A 17,264-nucleotide genomic window follows, 5' to 3' on the forward strand; every position below is an offset into this window, starting at 1 on the left:
TCTGAAATAATTAGAGAATCTGTTCCCACACAGCAACTCAGCTGGGGTTAACAACTGCCCCCTCGAGACATGGGTGCTGCCCCCATGGCCTGACACCCTGCCTGCTTCACCCACTTCTGTGACCTGCCGCCATTTACACCTGCTTTCCTTGGTCACCAAACACCCCTTCAGAGGCTCCACTGTCACCAGCACAGCAAGGCTCCCAGGCTGAGGCTGGAGAACATCCCTGAGTCTATGATCAGTGTCTACAAAGTTCCTAATCAAACAAAGCAGGGGCTTTGCTGAGAGAGCCTGCAGCGCCACGAGGATGCAGCTGGCGCTTCTGAGTTTCTCTGAGCGAGATGACCATTCTGTCCTTTCCAACCACAGGACTCTCCTGATGCATCAAGAGCTTTATTGTTGGATGAACAATGGCACAGATTTTGTGCTTTAGTTTTCCTTCTCTGATTACTGACCCATCTGCCTGGTCCTACGCTCTCTTCCACTCTGAGGCAGGGAGACTGCTCTGGCTTTTCCAAAGCATGGCCAAAGTGTGGGTAACCAGATGCTCATCTCCAATAAAGGCCTGAGGCAGATGTTTCTCCAACTCATCACACCTGGCTCTTCTGGAGTCTGTCCCAAGCGAGAAATCAGCAGAGGTCCTTAAACAAAGCGAAGAACTCAGGGCAAACTGCCCGACAGTGTTCACCGCCCTCCTGGGTGTGCGGCATCCTCGTCCCCATTTTGATCCTGACTCGGGATCCCTAAGCCCAGATGGCGCAGGGAACGTACGAAGTAGAGAGGAGGCTTGCAGACCAAGCTGAGCTCCTCCTTCCCGGACTGCAGGGCAGGCAGGGTCAGCTGGCGGGCGTGCAGGTGAAGGGGGACGTGGCGGGCCTTGGACTGCGGCAGCCCCAGCTTCTTCAGGATCCCGACAGGCAGCTTCTGTACAAAGAAAAGGGCTCGTGAGAGCAAGGCTGACGGGTCCTCCTTGACCGGCAGGCGGGGCAGAAGACCTCCACTCACGGGGCCTCATCAACCCCCAGAAGACACAGGGACAGACAGCCTGCTTCAGGGCCACTTCCAGGAAGGGTTCAGAACCCATGTAAGAGAAAACCCACCACACCAGGGAAGCTCTCCTTGACCAGTTCTCTGGCCTTCCAAGAGAATGAGCTTAATGGCAAAACCCAAAAACGCTTCCACCAAGGCTCTTCAGCAGTAGCACGAAAGGCTGCCCCCAGTCGCAAATCTGAGTGTAAACAACGAAGCAGAGGAGTTCTGCTAGCACATCCTGCAGCTCCACGAGGACGGGGCTGACTGCTTCCGGATTGCTCCATAAGCCAGGGAACTAGCACGGCACCCTGTCTGGAGACAGTCGACACGCCTTTGCTGCGACTCACTTCAGGGGCCCCCCTTTAATGAGGGGAAAGCAGAAGTTCCCGCCCTTATTCCGCTGCATTTTGGCTCAAACCAGTATTACCTGGGGGGCCAGCCTGTTCCAGTCTGAGTACTTGTGATCACCGAGGACCGGGCAATCCAACCCAAAAGACAAGTGAACTCGAAGCTGATGTTTTATCCCTTTAAAAAAAAGAGAGAGGAAACTTCTGAGCAGCTACAGAAACAACCCTGCTGGCGGCATCTCCTTCTGATCATATTAAATCAAAGCACAGTAACACTGGCAAAGCCCCAGCTGCAATAAAGAATAATATAACAAACTATAAGCTATTAGTAAATAAACATTATAAATACTGTTAAGCCTCCAAGTTTCCCCCCTCACAGGTCCCTCTTTCCACCACAGATAACCATTATCATCAACTTGGTGTCTATCACTGCCACGCTTTTTTAAAAAATTAATTTTACTGTATAACACGAAATAGTATTATTTTGTGCATTTATTTTTTATTGTGGTAAAATATACATAAAATTTACCATTTTAACGCTTTTGAAGTGTACAGTTCAGTGGCATTAAGTGCATTCACACTGTTGTGCAACCACCACCACCATCCATTTCCAGAACTTCTTCATCACCCCAAACGGAAACTCCGTCCCCAGGAAACAGTAACTCCCTCCTCCCTCCAGGACCTGGTAACCACCCCTCTACTATCTGTCTCCAGGAATTTGACCACCCCAGGCATCTCACATAAATGGAACTGTACATCTGTCTTTAAGCCTCTGGCTTATTCCATTTAGCATCATGTCTTTAAGCTTCACCCACATTGCAGCACGTGTCAGAATTTCCTTTCTAAGGCTGAATAATATTCCACTGCATGAAGGACCACATTTTATTTACCCACTCATCTGTTAATGGACATTTGGGTTGTCTTCATCTTTTGGCTTTTATGAATAGTGTTGCTACGAACATGGGTATGCAGTATCTTTTTGAATCCCTGTTTTCAATTCTTTTGCATATATACAGGGAGCAGAATTCCTGGATCATATGCAACTCTATGCTTCATTTTCTGAGAATCAACTTGCAAATTTTTAAATAAATGTAAGCAGACTGTTTATACCCTTCTGCTACCTCCTGTTTTTAACGATCATCCCTACTGGCGTTCCCAGCCTCAGATCAGCACCAGAGGCACCATCTCAAACGCCAGCTGCGACCACAGCGCCCCCAAAGCACAAGCTAAGCTGCTCAGAAGAAGGGCAGAGCCCAGCACAGAGCCCCGGGTGAAGCTCAGGAGCGCTGGGGCTTTGCCACCCACTGCAGACTGGCGGCACCCTCACCAGTAATAGGCTGGAGCTCCAGGAGGGCGGAGGAGAGGGTGCTGCTGAGCACCCGGTACTGAGTCACAGCCAGGTGCGCATTCCGGCTGGGCCGTACTCTCACCATCTTCCCGTTGTCCATGCGGTAGCTGGGGGACAGTGTCATCTGAAGCCAAAGAAATCAAGATATGATTTTAAAGGAAGAGCAGAACGCCCACCTCTTTGGAGGCAGCTCACCCACCTTGTGGTGCTGCTGCTGGCCCTGCACCTCCTTCTCGATGATGGGGATGTCCACCACTCCTGCCGCAGGAACCGGGACACGCACGGTGATGGCCCTGCAGGGAGACACAGGCCCTTGCTTAAGCCACGAAGGTGAGCGAGGAGCTCCTTGGATTTGCCTACTTAGAGGTTTTAACAGCGGACCTCTACAGCACTGTGGTCAGTTCTTAAAACTTGAGGATCCCTAATGATCTCTCAGCACAGTGCTTGGCCTGAGAGCTTGACACTACTCTTACAGTTTTGGTTTTTTTTTTTTACTGCTAAAGTAATACATGCTGATTGTAGAATATTTGGGGAAAAAACCAGAAAGAAAATTATATTGCTAACATGGTCTTTCATCCAGCCTTTAAAAGTGAGCGTGTATAGTTCAAAATAAAACTAGGGCAATATGGTTTGGTATCCTGTTTTTCTTTTTAAATAATAAAAGATGGTAAGTTTCAGTTGCATATGAAATAAATGAATAAATGAACTGAACGAAAAATTCACAGGATCACTCCTTCCCTATTTGCCAAGTAGATAAAACAGGGAGGTTCTGGGCTCAGAAAAGTCACAGGAACCACACCCAGGGCTCAGTAAGTCATTCCAAATCACTCCTGTGGGAGGAATCCCTCCATCACACCACAGACAGGTAGGAGACTGTTTCATCTGTCCTTATGTTTATGCCCCTTCCAGGTTAATCAGCTGGCTTGGTTACTTGGTGGCCTAACACAAAATCACCGGCCAAGGGGTCAAAAGCCCACCCAGATGTAACACTTCACACGCTGGAGCCCAGCTGTGGGTTGGTAGTGGTTTGGGCTGCTGTCTGACACATTTTCCCTTACTGACAGAGCTGTGACTGCCAGATCGCCCTTCCTAGGGACGTAACACTACTGCCCAGAAATGCTCAGTCAGTAAGTATTCACTAAATGTAAACAGGCACCGGTTAAGGTAGGTAACTAGGTCTGCATGAGTGAGCAAGACAAAAATCCCTTGTCTGGAGGAATTCCAATCCAGTAAGAAGATTCAAACAAATAACTATAATATAACAAACTGCTGTCATAGTAAGTCAGCAAATGTTTGTCAGTTGCCTACTATGTTTCACTTCTATTCTATCTCCTGCACCTGGTATTTAAGACCATCATTAACTAGGTTCCCACCTACCTTTCCAGCATTATCTGCCAGCATCCCCTTCGCCACCCTGGAGGATATGCCTTACTGCTTTGTGCACACTGTCCCCACAATCTAGAACACTTTTCTCCACCTCGTCTACCAAATTCTTTTTTCATCAAGACCCAACTAATTATTTCAATTCCTCCATGAAGCCTGATGCTGAGAATGGTTACCAATGCTGAACTTCCATGGACAATTTTCACAGATAATACAACATGTTTTTATACACTTACATTTTGACTACTTACATACATAGTAATAGTCTTGATTTTCTATCTTTCGGCCTTTACTATGAGGGAGGGACTGTGTTAAACACTTCACATGCATTGTCTCACTTAACTCCCTCATCAACTCCATTATTCCCATTTTTTCTTATGAAGACAAAGCTTAGAAAGGTTCAGTAATTTGCCGAAGGTCCCACACTAGTAAATGACACAGGTGAGAACTGAACACAGATCTTTTTGAGCTCTTAGCTACCATGCTAAACTTCCTCCATTATCTGTAATCTCTTATTACAGTGATTCTTAAAGTCGATTCTACATCAGAATCATTTGTGGAGTTTTTTTTAAAATATAGATGCCCAATTGCCACACCCACCAGACTTATAAATCATAACCTCTGTGGATCTCAAGCATATAGATTTTTTAAAGGTTCCCAAGATTATGAAACAGCTGCAAAATCTGTAATACAAAAAGACTAGCGTCCAAAGTATTAAAAAAAAAAAAGAATCACAAATCAGATAGAAAATAATAAACAATAGAAAGTAGGCAAAGGAAAATGGTCTAGTCATAGAAAGGAAAACTCAAACAGCCAATAAACACAAAAAGACAGTCAACTTCACTACTACACAGGGAAAAATACATATATAGTTTTTTATCCATCAGGGTGGCAAATCTTTTAAAAATGCATTGGTCAGGCATAAGGGGAAGTGGGTACTTAACCGCTGCCAGTGGGAGTGCAAACTGACACAACAACTTCGGAAAGCAATTTAGGTAGTAACTAGTCAGATTTTAAATGTGCGCATGCTTCCACCCAGCAATTATATTTCTGGACATTTGTCCTAAAGATATACTCACATATTCTTGCAATAGGCTCTGAAAAATGGGACCTTATCTAAACAATCATCAATAAGGAAATTACAATATATCCATACAATGAAAACATACAGTAGAGCCATTAAAAAGAGCAAGCTCTAAACGTACAGCACAAAATGCTCTCCAAGATATACTGTCCAAGTGAAAAAAGGCTGGAAAGCAGGGCACAGTACGCTGCCATTCGGCACTATGCAGGCTCTGTGTAAGTCTGGAAGTTTCCACAAGACACTAAAAACACTGACTGCTTCTGGAGAAGGAAACTGAGTAGATGGGGGACAGGAATAGGTTTCATTTTTGCTGATGTATCTTTCTGCTTTAAAAAAAAAATAGATAAATCTATACACACTACCATGGAAAAATCCCCAAGAGAGTCAGGTGGGAAAAGAAAGTACAATGTACACTGTACAATGTGATACAGACCTATACATACAGGTGTGCATGTAGATACACATGCAGTATATATGCTGGACACGAATATAAATACGCTGAGTAAAGACCAGATGAGTAAAAACCAAACTACCCCAAGGGAAGGACCTAGAACAACAGAATGGATTCTCCAGAAGTTTTTTGCTTTATCTTTGCTGTCTGACATTTTACTACAGGAATGAAATCATGCATTATTCGTAGAAGTAAGTTTTAATAATTTTTATGTACAGCCACATTAGGAACTACTATGCTATCAGACTCCAACACTCTTAAGCACTAAATCTGATTCCTATACATTTTATTTGCCCACAGGTCCTAGTACAGCGCCTTCTATTACCAGGGGTTCCTGCTAAATGAATGGATGAACAGATGAAAAGGATGCCTGCATTGACACCACCTCGATCGCTATCAATGGGCTTCATACCAGTACTTCTTGGTCACCTGCCGGGTTCTAAACAACTCCTGGACTTGATGTGCCACTTCTTTTTCCCAAGCCAACACCATTACACCTGTAGTTTCCTTGTCCAGCCGATGGCACAGATGCAGGGGCTCGGCCTTGTGGCCACGAAGCATTTTTGCCAGGATAGGCAGTACCTCACTGATGCAGAGCTGGACCCCAGGGCCACCTAAGAAGGAAAAAGCCAGAGGTTTGAGTGGCCAGAAAAAGACTCCACCAAAGACCTCTACTTGGGAAAACAGCCCATACTGGATTAACTATAAATGCTTTCTAGAGCCTTAACACTGAAGTATGGAGCAGGGATTAGCACTGTATCAGTGTGCCCAGTGAGCCTCCTAGATGGTAATCTCAGGCCCCCAACCCAGTCTAATAAATCAAAGTCTGAATTTTTAACAAAATGTCCAAGTGATTCACATGCATATTAAAGTTTGAGTAGCACTGTCCTAGAGAATGTAGCTTTCTCCTGAGACAAATACACATACATATCTCAGGAGAAGTATATATACATACATATGTATACTTTATACATATACATATAAACTTAAAAATGCACTTATGTATTTACACTAAAATCAGCAACCAAAATTAGGCCTGATATTTCACTACATAGACAAAGGCTTGAGAATTTGCCAGGTAAACCCTAGTGAGAAATGCAAGACCATAAGGCCCTCCTGAGGCACTACAGAAGATGTAAGACACTGGGCTTTAGGGTGAGACATTCCTGGGTTCCACTCTATGTACCTACCTTCCTAACTAGCCGTTGACCTTGGACAGATTACTTACCCTTTCCAACTTTTGGTTTTCTCATGTATTAAACATAAGTATCTGGATAATAATTATCTCACAGGGAATAGAAAGGCAGGAAGCTACTGTGAGGATCAAGAGAGAAAAACACCACACAAAGCCCTGGGCAATGTCTGATTTAATTCCTTGTCTTCATGCACAACCTTCTCCATACTTCCCCACAAAGCATTCGTTTTTTGAGCTAAAATATGCGTTTTCCCCTAGCAAAACTCTTTCCACAAATGCATTTTTTCGATCAATCTTTCCTGATTCACTCCAGCTGTCTTTGACAACTAAATTTAACATATTCAAAAACATCTGAGTGTCCACTAAATTCTAGGTACCCTGGGGAGAACCACGGTATGTTCTCTTTCCAAGTTTTGATGGAAATTAATCTGAAGGCAGGAGCACACATCGTTTGCATTTCTCTATAGCAATCCCCTGTGATGGCCTGCACACAGCAAACTCCATAAATCACTGCTGGCTGCCAGATGCTTAGAAGGAGGGGACTGTCTTACTTATCTTTGGGTCCTCAGTAGTGCCTTACATAAGTCCGTATCCCCCAAAAGTTTAATTATTTTGAAAGCAAGGCTTCAGAGAGCCCCACAAGTAATGTACCAGAGTTGCCCCTGGTTGTAGCAGAGAACAGCAGCGGCCCCCTCCCTTTCCCAAGTGCTCCTTACCATGCACAGGGAGACCGTAGGGCTTATTGATGACCACAAGGTTCTTGTCCTGGTGGACAATCCCTCGGCTCAGCGCCTTAGCAAGCACGTTGGGGTGGACTCGCTGCAGTTGCTGTGTGAACCGCACTAGTTCTCGCACTCTCCGCTGAACAGGACTTGGGGGCACCTACGGGAGGAAAGGAGAGACGGGAAATGCCTGGTGAGGAGGAGCTTCATTAAGTCTGTGTGAGAATTTAGGTTGGGAATGCTTATATGTTACCATTAGACTCTCGCCTTCCCGGGTAATTTGAAAGCAGGGGTGCGTATCTGTCTCACCTGTACCCACGTAGTGCTTAGGCCCGCAGTTGGCAGGAGCCAAAGACCCAGCCCACAGGAAGATACCGCACCCTACTGACCTCTCCCCTGGGCTTTCTTCCCATTCTCCCACAAGTCTTCGAAATTTACTTCATATTTGTCAGAGACCCTCCTACCTCCCTCCCCGCCTGGGAAACCCGTGAGCGCACTGCCTCTTGGGAATTGTGGTCCTCTGGCCTCACCCGCTCCTTCGCCTTTTGTTCTTGTTTCTGGGTTCGGAGCCTCTCCGCTAATCGCTGGGCATCCAGGGGCCTAGAGGCAGTAGCAGTGGAGCAGAATGGCTTTGAGACGAGAGTGAAGAGGCTCCCCCGACGCTGCGAGGAACCGCGGATCCAAAGGCCCGGCGCCGTCCAGCCGGGCGCCGCCATCTTGCCAAGAAGGGCGGGGCGCGCCAAAAGCACGTGCAGAAGGGCGGCGAGCTGGAGGAGGGCGTGGGCGGGCCCCGCGGGTCACGTGGGGCTGTCGGGGCGGGTCAGGGCCGAGTCACGTGGGGGCGGTGCGCGCTCAGTGCGGCTGCGCCGGCCGGTAGCTGCAGCTGGAGCGGTGGCGTTTGGAGGAGACGCGGTGAGTGTGTGGGGAAGCCGGACTGGGGCTGGGAAATGCCGGTGCCTCAGCGGTTTAACGTTTTCGCGTCCTCAGGATTCCCGTTTTCGGAGATCCCTGCCTTGGGAAGCCGTTTCTCCCTTTGGGAGAAGATCCCACTCAAAAACACTTCCCCGCCCCCGCGCCCCGTGGAAGCGACGCACCAGAAACGCTCGCCCCGGACCGTCCTGGGCGCCCACCTCGTCCCTCACGGCAACCGCGTCCCCTGTGTTCGGCCAGTTCCCCTAGGGAGGCGTCGCGTCCCTTCTCCTTTCCTTACCGCTCGACGTTCAGAGATGCCAGATCTCAGAAGCCTCTCCCCCCTCGCCTCCTGACTCCCAACCTCTTTGTTTCACGTTGCAACTTAGCCTTCTTTCCCAGAGGGGATGGGGAGCCCTTCCCTTATCCGGGGGCCCATACTTCCTTCCTAGGGAGCACCTTGAGTTTCTTCTGCCTTCTTCAAGAATTCATTTCTTGGAGTCTCCTCTCCCCCTCCCTCTCCCTACTTCTTCCAAAAGAAAGACAAAGTACAGAGTACGAATCTTCCCTTCCGTCTTCTGCTTCCTTCGTTTTCCCCCTCCGTGGTTTGCAACCGCTCCAGACCCTCTTTCCTTCTCTTACAAGGTGCAGTGTTGGGACTCCCATGCCCCAACTGCCAGTGACTTCACTAAGTCAAGACCCTCTGACTTCACTAAGGGGTGGCGGGGAAGATGAGCATCTGGTTAGGATGGCAATGTTAAAAATGCCTTGGGACATACCTGCCGTTTGTTAACAAAGCTGATGTCCAGCCCTGAATGTCAGACAATTAACGGATCTGTGCTGATGACAGAGGAAACAGTTTTTAAGACGGCTTAGAATGAAGGCTGCCTGAGAAGTTAGAGGAACTAGTGGAGTTGGATTTGCGCCCTTCCCCTCTAAAAGGGTTTGGCAGAAGGGAGCCATATTGAGCATGAAACAAAGTTGAACAGGTTAAGTGGAGCTCGTCTGTACAAGGCTTTAACTTGAAGAAGCGTTTGAACTGGATGTGAGGAGTCTTTGAAGCTTCTAGAGCAGGAAAGAGACTCCTTGAAAGTGGAATTCTTAAAGTGACCCGGGTAGTTGAATGCAGGACAGATTGAAAAGGAGATGGCTTTGCTAGCCTGGAAATCAGCTAGGATGCAGCAGTCTGGGTGGTGAGTAATAAGGCTATGGCTCGTCCAGTGGTCTTCTTCACTGCACTGTCTTGTCCTTTGCATTTGAGCTGATTTTGAGTTATATGGGTCAGGATATACCATTGGCAGCAGCTGTTGAACTGTGAGTCCCTTAAGGACTCATTCATTTTTTTATCCCCAGGTCTGGTACAGGGTAAACTCCCAAATACTCCTCCGATGATTTAAGTGTATCATAGACATGTTAGGTGTGTCTGAACATTTTGACTTGTCTAATTTCTGTCTGCTTTTGACCTGAAGAAGAGTGAGGGTGAGAGTAAATGTGTTTGTAAAGAGGGGGAAGTCCCGTGTATGCCTCTGCAATAAGCAAGGTGATTGGGGTATAAATACGAGGAATGCAAGTGGAGATTGGGAAACAACTTCTCTCTTTCCTACTGTTTTTTTCCCCTGCAGATTTACTGGGAGGACACACAGATCTATATGAGTTGAGAATTAATTACTTCCTTTTACTGATATGCCCCAGACCCAGGTTCTGATTTCACTGAACAGTTGTATATCACATGTTACTTAGGTACATGAAGCCTCCTTTCCAGGACTCTGAAATTTGGACATCAGGACTGAAATTCATATCATTAGTTACAAACCTGTTTTAGATATCGGACTTTTATGGATTGTGTGGGAGCTGGGAGAACCTATTTCTACCTTCACCTGTCCTTAATGGCACATCAAGAAGTGACACCTGTTCTTGCAGAATTGGGTCTTCTGTGGCAGGAAACAAAATAAAGAACCAACTCGGATGTCATTGCTAGGGACACAGAGCTTGTGTTCTTGGGTTTCAGATTAACCCAAGGCACACACAGTAGTGCCTAGGAATAAAAAAATCGGTGGCTTTTTTTCTGGAGAAGGAACTTTTGGGTTTTTCTTGTTGCAGCTTGGTAGGAGAAATTTGAAGAATTCAGAGTTTTTGCCTCATATCACAGTACAGCTTTAGCCAATATGGGCACAGAAGTTTCTGTTTCCTTAATGTTTGAGTGTAGGCGCTTGCTGATTTGAATTTATGCAAATATGATATATATTGCCTCCTTCCTTTTCCCCATCCAGTTGATTCTCTTTTAGGCATTTCATTTTTCCATTTCTGCAACCAATCTCATCTTCTCTCGTTGGGGACTCTTCCTGTCTGGACTGTTTTCTCAGTACAGGATGGAAATTTATTAGTGGTGTGTTCATTCTTGTAGAGTGCAGACATGGCTTATTTACACAGGTTTTGATATATAATAGTGTGTGCCCCTAAAATAACCATGTGAAGAAGAACTTAATTGTTTGTTTTTAAGGCCATTTCCTGACCTGTGCAAGAACAGCAAAGCCTCCTTTTCATTTCTTAAATACGAACAGGAACTGACTAATAAAGGAACTTGTGTTTAAGTATCACAAATTTAAGGTTAATTAGCAGCATAAGGTTAAATTCTGGTTCCTTGAACAGCAATCTGCTAGTTGCAAATTAACCAGAGATTCAATTTCCCTGAAGAGCAGGAAGTACTTGGATATTGTTTTATGGTTTTAGACAGACTCAGAGGAGCAGGCAGCAGGATCTCTCTGGAGGTGCCCTGGAAAGGGCAGTTGTGGGGAGCTGGGAGATCTGGGGACGAGTCCCAGTTCAGCTGCTTGTGAACTTGCGCAAGTGCTTTGTGCTTCAGGTTTTTGTCTTTTAAAAGAAGATCCTTGCCAGCTCTAAGCTTCTATTCTCTGAAGAGTTCCCACTGACACTGAAGTACTTCTCTTTCTCAACAAGTGGAATGTGTTTCAGACTTACCTTGAATACGTTTAGCGTTGGCACAGAGAACCAGGATTTTGCTTTTATCCCCAGAGTTTAACCTTGTGCCACTGAGCTAACGTTTGTGTTTGGAGGTTACTTCATTGAGTGCTGCTGGGGTGTACCTTGAGATTTCCTAAGTAGGGTGTGGGAAGGAGTGCAGATAGAAAACACAAATTAGAAAGCAATGCTGTTGACCTATAACATGGGTGTTAGTTCTTTTTTCCATGCCAGCATTTCAGCAATTGCATAATACTGTTGCCCCTTGTGATACTTATATTAAGCTTTTGAGTAATGATCAGGGCAGGTCTGGCTTAAATCACTGCCGCCCAAACTTTTTTCATACGGCGACACGTATGTAAATGATTGATGTGTCACTGAGGAAAACTGGAAGCGACCCACAGAAGACAGCTGGCCTGGGAGCTGTGGTTGTCCCCAGTCCCCACCTGACCGTCCATCCACAGGCTGAAGAGATCCCTATCTATGGCCCACTTGACTATGGGGAAGGTCAGCATTACATACTTAAGGTCTTTGTCCCTTCAAACTCTGCCTAACTATCAAGAGGAACTGTATCACTAGTTCGTTGTTTTGTTTTTTTTTAACCAAAGCATGACATATATTATCCCTTGAAATGTAGCACGTTTCTGTCTGAACATATCTGTTTTGGGTTTCCTTTCTTTTTTTACATTATTAAAAGTTTCAGTTATTCAGCATTATAATTCAACATTTGTGTACGCTACAACGTGATCGCAACCACAGGTCTAGTTTCCATAATTATTTGTGTTAAATCTGTCTCTAATCATTTTGCACTTGTGTGCCTTTATGCTCTTGGCTAGTTTATATCTAAAGACCATACTTTTCCTTACAAAGTGGCCTTTTTAAAAGTGTATGAAAGGTAATTAACTGATAAAGAGATGGGAAATATGAAGCTTTGACCTCCTTAGGTTATGGGCAGTCTTGTTCTGCCTGTTTAGAGAAGATAGGGAATTTCTTTAAATAGCTTATTTTATGCTTTCCACTATAAAAATAATACAGAAAACGTGGAAAATACAAAAAGTAGAGTGGGGGAAAATCATTCACAGTTCTGTTCCCAAATACTGTTAATATCACATTTTTTCTCCTTTTTTTATCATGCATTTTTTCTTAATTGTGGAAATTTTCAAATGTTTACAGAGTAAACTCTTATAAACTCCTTGTACCCATCAGCCGGCTTCTTCAGCCAACCAGCCAGCACGGGGCCAGTCTTGTTCTGTATCCCACTTTTAATTCCCAGATGGTTTTGAATCAAATCCCAGAAGTATGATTTCATCTGTAAACACCTCAGTGTTTATTTGTAAAAGATAAGGACTAGTTTTCAACATAACCTCGATACAATTATCACACCTTGAAAAATATATATTCTTTAATATCACCAAGCAGCCAGTCAGTGCACAGACTTTCCTATTGGTCTCACTTTCTTTTGTTTTAAGAGTTAATTTGTTTGAATCAGGGTGCAAAAAAGGTCCACACATTAGGCATACACTTTTAATTAGAAGACTAAAACTGTATGGGCATTCCAGAGAGACACGTGGGCTGAAAACCTTGGGGATGCTAACAGCTTGCACTTTGGAGTCAGACAGGCTAGGTTTCAGATCCAGCTCTGCCACTGCTGGCTGTGTAACCTTGTGCAAGTTTCTTAGCCTCTCTCTCGCTGTAGTTTTTTTATCCTCTAAAATACGGACGGTATCTACCTTAGAACCACCGTGAGAGTCTATTGAGTTAACGCAGGGGAAAGCACTGGAACTTCAAGAAGTACTAGCTCTGTGCGGCACCAGGTGCGTGGATTTGTGGAATAAAAATACAGAGTCAGGAGCTATGGAATTTGGACTAATTCTACCACTTAGGGGATTCACCTCAAAGTTTTGGGCCCTAAATTTCTCATCCAAAAAGAGGAATGAAGTGAACTAGAAATCAGGCTAAAATTCCAGTGCTCGCAGGAAGAGAGGCAGCTTGGCATTTTAGAAACAGCATAATCTTTGAAAACAGACTGGGGTTTGCATCACACTTTGTTATTTACAAGCATGGAATTAATAATACCTACATAGTCAGGTGGTGGTGGTGAGCAGCACGACCAGTGCCTCTGGTTGTAGTAGGTACTCAGGTTATGAATCAGCATTCTGTGATGAGAAGTTAAAATAAGAGTGTTACATGGAGCATTTCAAGATATTAAGGAGCTATTATTATTTATTTTATGGCATTTGTATAAGTGAAGATGACCAAGTATCTTATGGGAAAAGGAATATATGCTGAAAGGGTGAACATGGAAACTGTTTCCAGAACATGGACAATGGAAAATTGAAGGACTGTTCAACCATGTGGTTGGATAAAAGCTGTAGAGAAATTCGAGAAGGTATTTGCAACAGGTAGTTGCCTAAGTTGAATAAACCTGTTTTTTGCATCATTTGAAAATTTCAACAATAAGTTAGAGAGGTAGATTTTGACCTCCATGATAAGTCTAGTAACCATCTGTCCCCGTACAAAGTTATTAGAATATTATTGATCATATTCTGTATGCTGTGTATTACATCCCTGTGGATTATTTATTTTATAACTGGATGTTTGTATCTCTTAATTCCCTTCACCTGTTTGGCCCCCACCTCCGCCCGTTCCCCTCTGGCAGCCACCTGTTGTTCTCTGTATGAGTCTGTTTTCATTTTGTTTTCTTTATTTTATTTTTTTTAGATTCCACATATAAGTGAGATCATATGGTATTTGTGTTTCTCTGATTTATTTCACTTAGCATAATACCCTCTAGATCCATCCATATTGTCATAAGTGGCTGAGTAATATTCCAGTATCTGTGTGTGTGTGTGTGTATTACATCTTCTCTCTTCATCTATCAGTGGACACAAGGTTACTTCCACATCTTGACTATTGTAAATAATGATGCAATGAACATTGGTGTGCATATATCTTTTTGAATTATTTTTGTTTTCTTCTGATAAATACCCAGAAGTGAAATTGCTGAATCATAAGGCAGTTCTATTTTTAATTTTCTGAGGAACCTTAATACAATTTTCTGTAGTGGCTGCACAAGCTCACAGTCCTACAAGCAGTGCACAGGGTTTCCCTTTTCTCCACATTCTCAGCAGCACTTGTTACCTCTTGCCTTTTTGATGGTAGCCATTCTGACAGGTATGAATTGGTATCTCCTTCTGGTTTTGATTCCCTGATGATAAGTGATGTTAAGCATCTTTTCATGTGCCTTTTGGCCATCTGTATGTCTTCTTGGAAAAATGTCTTTTCAGGTCCTCTGCCCGTTTTTTAAATCGGGTTGTTTTGTTTTGTTTTGTTTTGTTTTTTGATGTTGTATGAATTCTTTATATATTTTGGATATTAGCCTTTTATCAGATACACCGTTTGCAAACGTCTCCCACTCAGTAAGCTGTCTTTTCGTTTTGTTGATCGTCTCCCTTGCTGTGTAAAACCTTTTTAGTTTGATGTAGTCCCATTTGTTTATTTTTGCTTTTTGTTCCCCTTGCCTGAGGAAACAGATCCATAAAAAGTTGTAAGACCAAGGTCAAAGAGTACACTACCTATATTTTCCTCTAGGAGTTTCATGGTTTAAGGTCTTGCATTTAAGTTTTTAATCCATTTCTAGTTTATTTTTATATGTGGTGTAAGAAAGTGGTCTGGTTTCAGTCTTGTACATGTAGCTGTCCAGTTTTCCCAACTCCGGTTATTGACAAGGCTCTCTTTTCCCTGTTGTATATTTTTGCCTTCTTTGTCATGGATTAATTGCCCATGTAAAAAGATGTGGTTTGTGTGTGTGTGTTTTAGTTGTTAATAATTGGAACATGCTGTAAGTGTTTGCTCTAATAATATTGTTAGTTTAGTGAAAATAACTTACACCGGCTGTCATAAGGAGCACCGCAGCATTAACTCATTTAGAAAACCAAATCCACTCTGAGTTTACTGACCCCAGTGTGCTAGTCAGCATTTCTCCAACTTGCTTGATGATAAGAATCCCCCGAGGTACTTTTAAATCTATAGCTAGCTCCTCTAGAAATTTTGATTCAGCGAATGCTGGATGCCCAGGAATGGGCTTCCCTCCCTCGTTCCTAGCCCACAGCACTCTGGGGTCCTGGACTAAAAATTCTTTCGTTATGGATATACCAGACAAAAGATAAGGTTACTAAAAAATGTAGAAAGAAAAATTGCAAATTTTGAGTGTTGCTGTTTTCTCTCTTTTTTATTTCTTTTTAATCAAAGTAAGTCATGTGCATGATTTAAAAAGTCAGATAAAGGAAAAAACAACAGTTTCCTCTGCTCTCCCCGCCTCCCAGGCTCAGCCGTTAGGGGAGCCATGGGGTTACTTTCCTCTTACCTCAGGCTTCATCTCCACATTTCTAAATCGCCCAATATGGTATTAGCTCTGGTCAGCTGTCAAGTGTCTGGCCTGTTAGGTGCTAGATCAGGACTCAGTTCCTCCACCCACCCCATCCTGCCTTTCCGCACCCTCCACCCCCTAACATCGCCATATTGTTCTGGGTTTGTTTTCTTTTTAATTCAAGTATAGCTGATTTACAGTGTGTTAGTTTCTGGTGTATGGCACAGTGATTCAGTTTTATGTATATATTCTTTTTCATTTTAGGCTATGACAAGGTATTGAATACAGTTCCCTGTGCTATACAGTAGGACCTTGTTGTTTATCTATTTTATGTATAATAGTGTGTATCTACAAGTCCAGACTCACAATTTATCCCTCCCCTCCCCTCTGGTAACCATGAGTTTGTTTTCTATGTCTATGAGTCTGTTTTGTAAATAAGTTTATTTGTCTCTTTTTTTTTAGATTCCACATATATCATACGGTATTTTTCTTTCTCTTTTTGGCTTACTTCACTTAGTATGATGATCTCCAGTTCCATCCACGTTGCTGCAAATGGCATTATTTTATTCTTTTTTATGGCTGAGTAGTGTTCCATATGTGTGTGTGTGTGTGTGTGCGCGTGTGTGTGCACCACACGCACCACAACTTCTTTAATCATCTGTCGATGGACACCCAGGTTGCTTCCATGTCTTGGCTACTAGTGCTGCTATGAACATTAGGGTGCATGTATCTTTTTGAATTAGAATTAGAATTTCCTCTGGATATATGCCCAGGAGTGGGGTTGCTGGATCATAGGGTAAGTCTGTTTTCAGTTATTTAAGCAATCTCCATACTATTTTCCATAGTGGCTGCACCAAACTACTTTCCCACTAGCAGTGTAGGAAGGTTCCCTTTTCGCCACACCCTCTCCAGCATTTATCGTTTGTGAGCTTTTTAACGATGGCCATTCTGTTTTGATTTCATTTCTCTGATAACTAGCCACATGGAGCATTTTTTCATGTGCCTCTTGGCCATTTGTATGTCTTTATTGGAGATACATCTATTTGGCTCTTCTGCCCATTTTTGGATTGGGTTGTTTGTGTTTTGGTTATTGAATTCTATGGGCTGTTTGTACATTCTGGAAATTAAGCCCCTGTCAGTCACATCATTTGCAGATACTTTCTCCCGTTATGTAGATTGTCTTTTCATTTTGTTTCCTTTGCTGTGCAAAAGCTTGTAAGTTTAATTAGGTCCCGTTTGATTATTTTTGCTTTTAATTCTATTGCTTCTGTAGACTGCCCTAGGAGAACATTGCTGCGATTTGCATCAGAGAATGTTTTGCCTTTGTTCTTTCTTAGAGGTTTGCCATCTTGTAATATTTGGTTAAAACAGGACGCTTTTACGTATTTATACCTCTGCCCAATGCCATTCGCCGTCGAGCCAGGTGATCTGTGACAGCTCTGCTC

General features: G+C 43.8%; 2 protein-coding genes across 4 annotated transcripts in view; one reads left to right on the top strand and one right to left on the bottom strand.

Annotated features, from left to right (window-relative positions):
• Positions 1-379: 379 nt before the first annotated feature.
• RPUSD4 (RNA pseudouridine synthase D4) lies at positions 380-8,340 on the bottom strand. 2 transcript variants are annotated; one of them, XM_031443411.2, is made up of 7 exons: positions 8,093-8,340; positions 7,557-7,722; positions 6,058-6,259; positions 2,927-3,020; positions 2,707-2,851; positions 1,460-1,557; positions 380-924 (listed from the first exon to the last, which is right to left on the bottom strand). In XM_031443411.2, the coding sequence occupies exons 1-7, from the start codon at positions 8,276-8,278 to the stop codon at positions 685-687; spliced, it is 1,131 nt and encodes a 376-aa protein (XP_031299271.1). In that variant the 5' UTR covers positions 8,279-8,340; the 3' UTR covers positions 380-684. The 2 variants fall into 2 exon arrangements, with proteins under 2 accessions (XP_031299271.1, XP_010984555.2); XM_010986253.3 differs by lacking the exon at positions 8,093-8,340 and adding an exon at positions 7,952-8,023.
• A 57-nt stretch (positions 8,341-8,397) lies between these two features.
• The window catches only part of FAM118B (family with sequence similarity 118 member B), a 38,028-nt gene continuing 29,161 nt past the window's right edge, over positions 8,398-17,264 (top strand). For both annotated transcript variants that reach the window (XM_010986251.3, XM_031443412.2), the window contains exon 1: positions 8,398-8,474. The gene's annotated coding sequence lies outside the window, so the exon portion shown is untranslated. The remainder of the gene's footprint in view (positions 8,475-17,264) is intronic.

Source organism: Camelus dromedarius, chromosome 34, assembly GCF_036321535.1.
Source record: "Camelus dromedarius isolate mCamDro1 chromosome 34, mCamDro1.pat, whole genome shotgun sequence".
NCBI lineage: Eukaryota > Metazoa > Chordata > Mammalia > Artiodactyla > Camelidae > Camelus > Camelus dromedarius.

Coding starts and splice junctions, on each gene's coding strand:
- RPUSD4 (XM_031443411.2), bottom strand. CDS start 8,278: ATGGCGGCGCCCGGCTGGACGGCGCCGGGCCTTTGGATCCGCGGTTCC. Junction 7,723..8,092: donor AACAAAAGGCGAAGGAGCGG/GTGAGGCCAGAG, acceptor TTCCTCCCGTAG/GTGCCCCCAAGTCCTGTTCA. Junction 1,558..2,706: donor GGAGCTCCAGCCTATTACTG/GTGAGGGTGCCG, acceptor TTTTTTTTAAAG/GGATAAAACATCAGCTTCGA.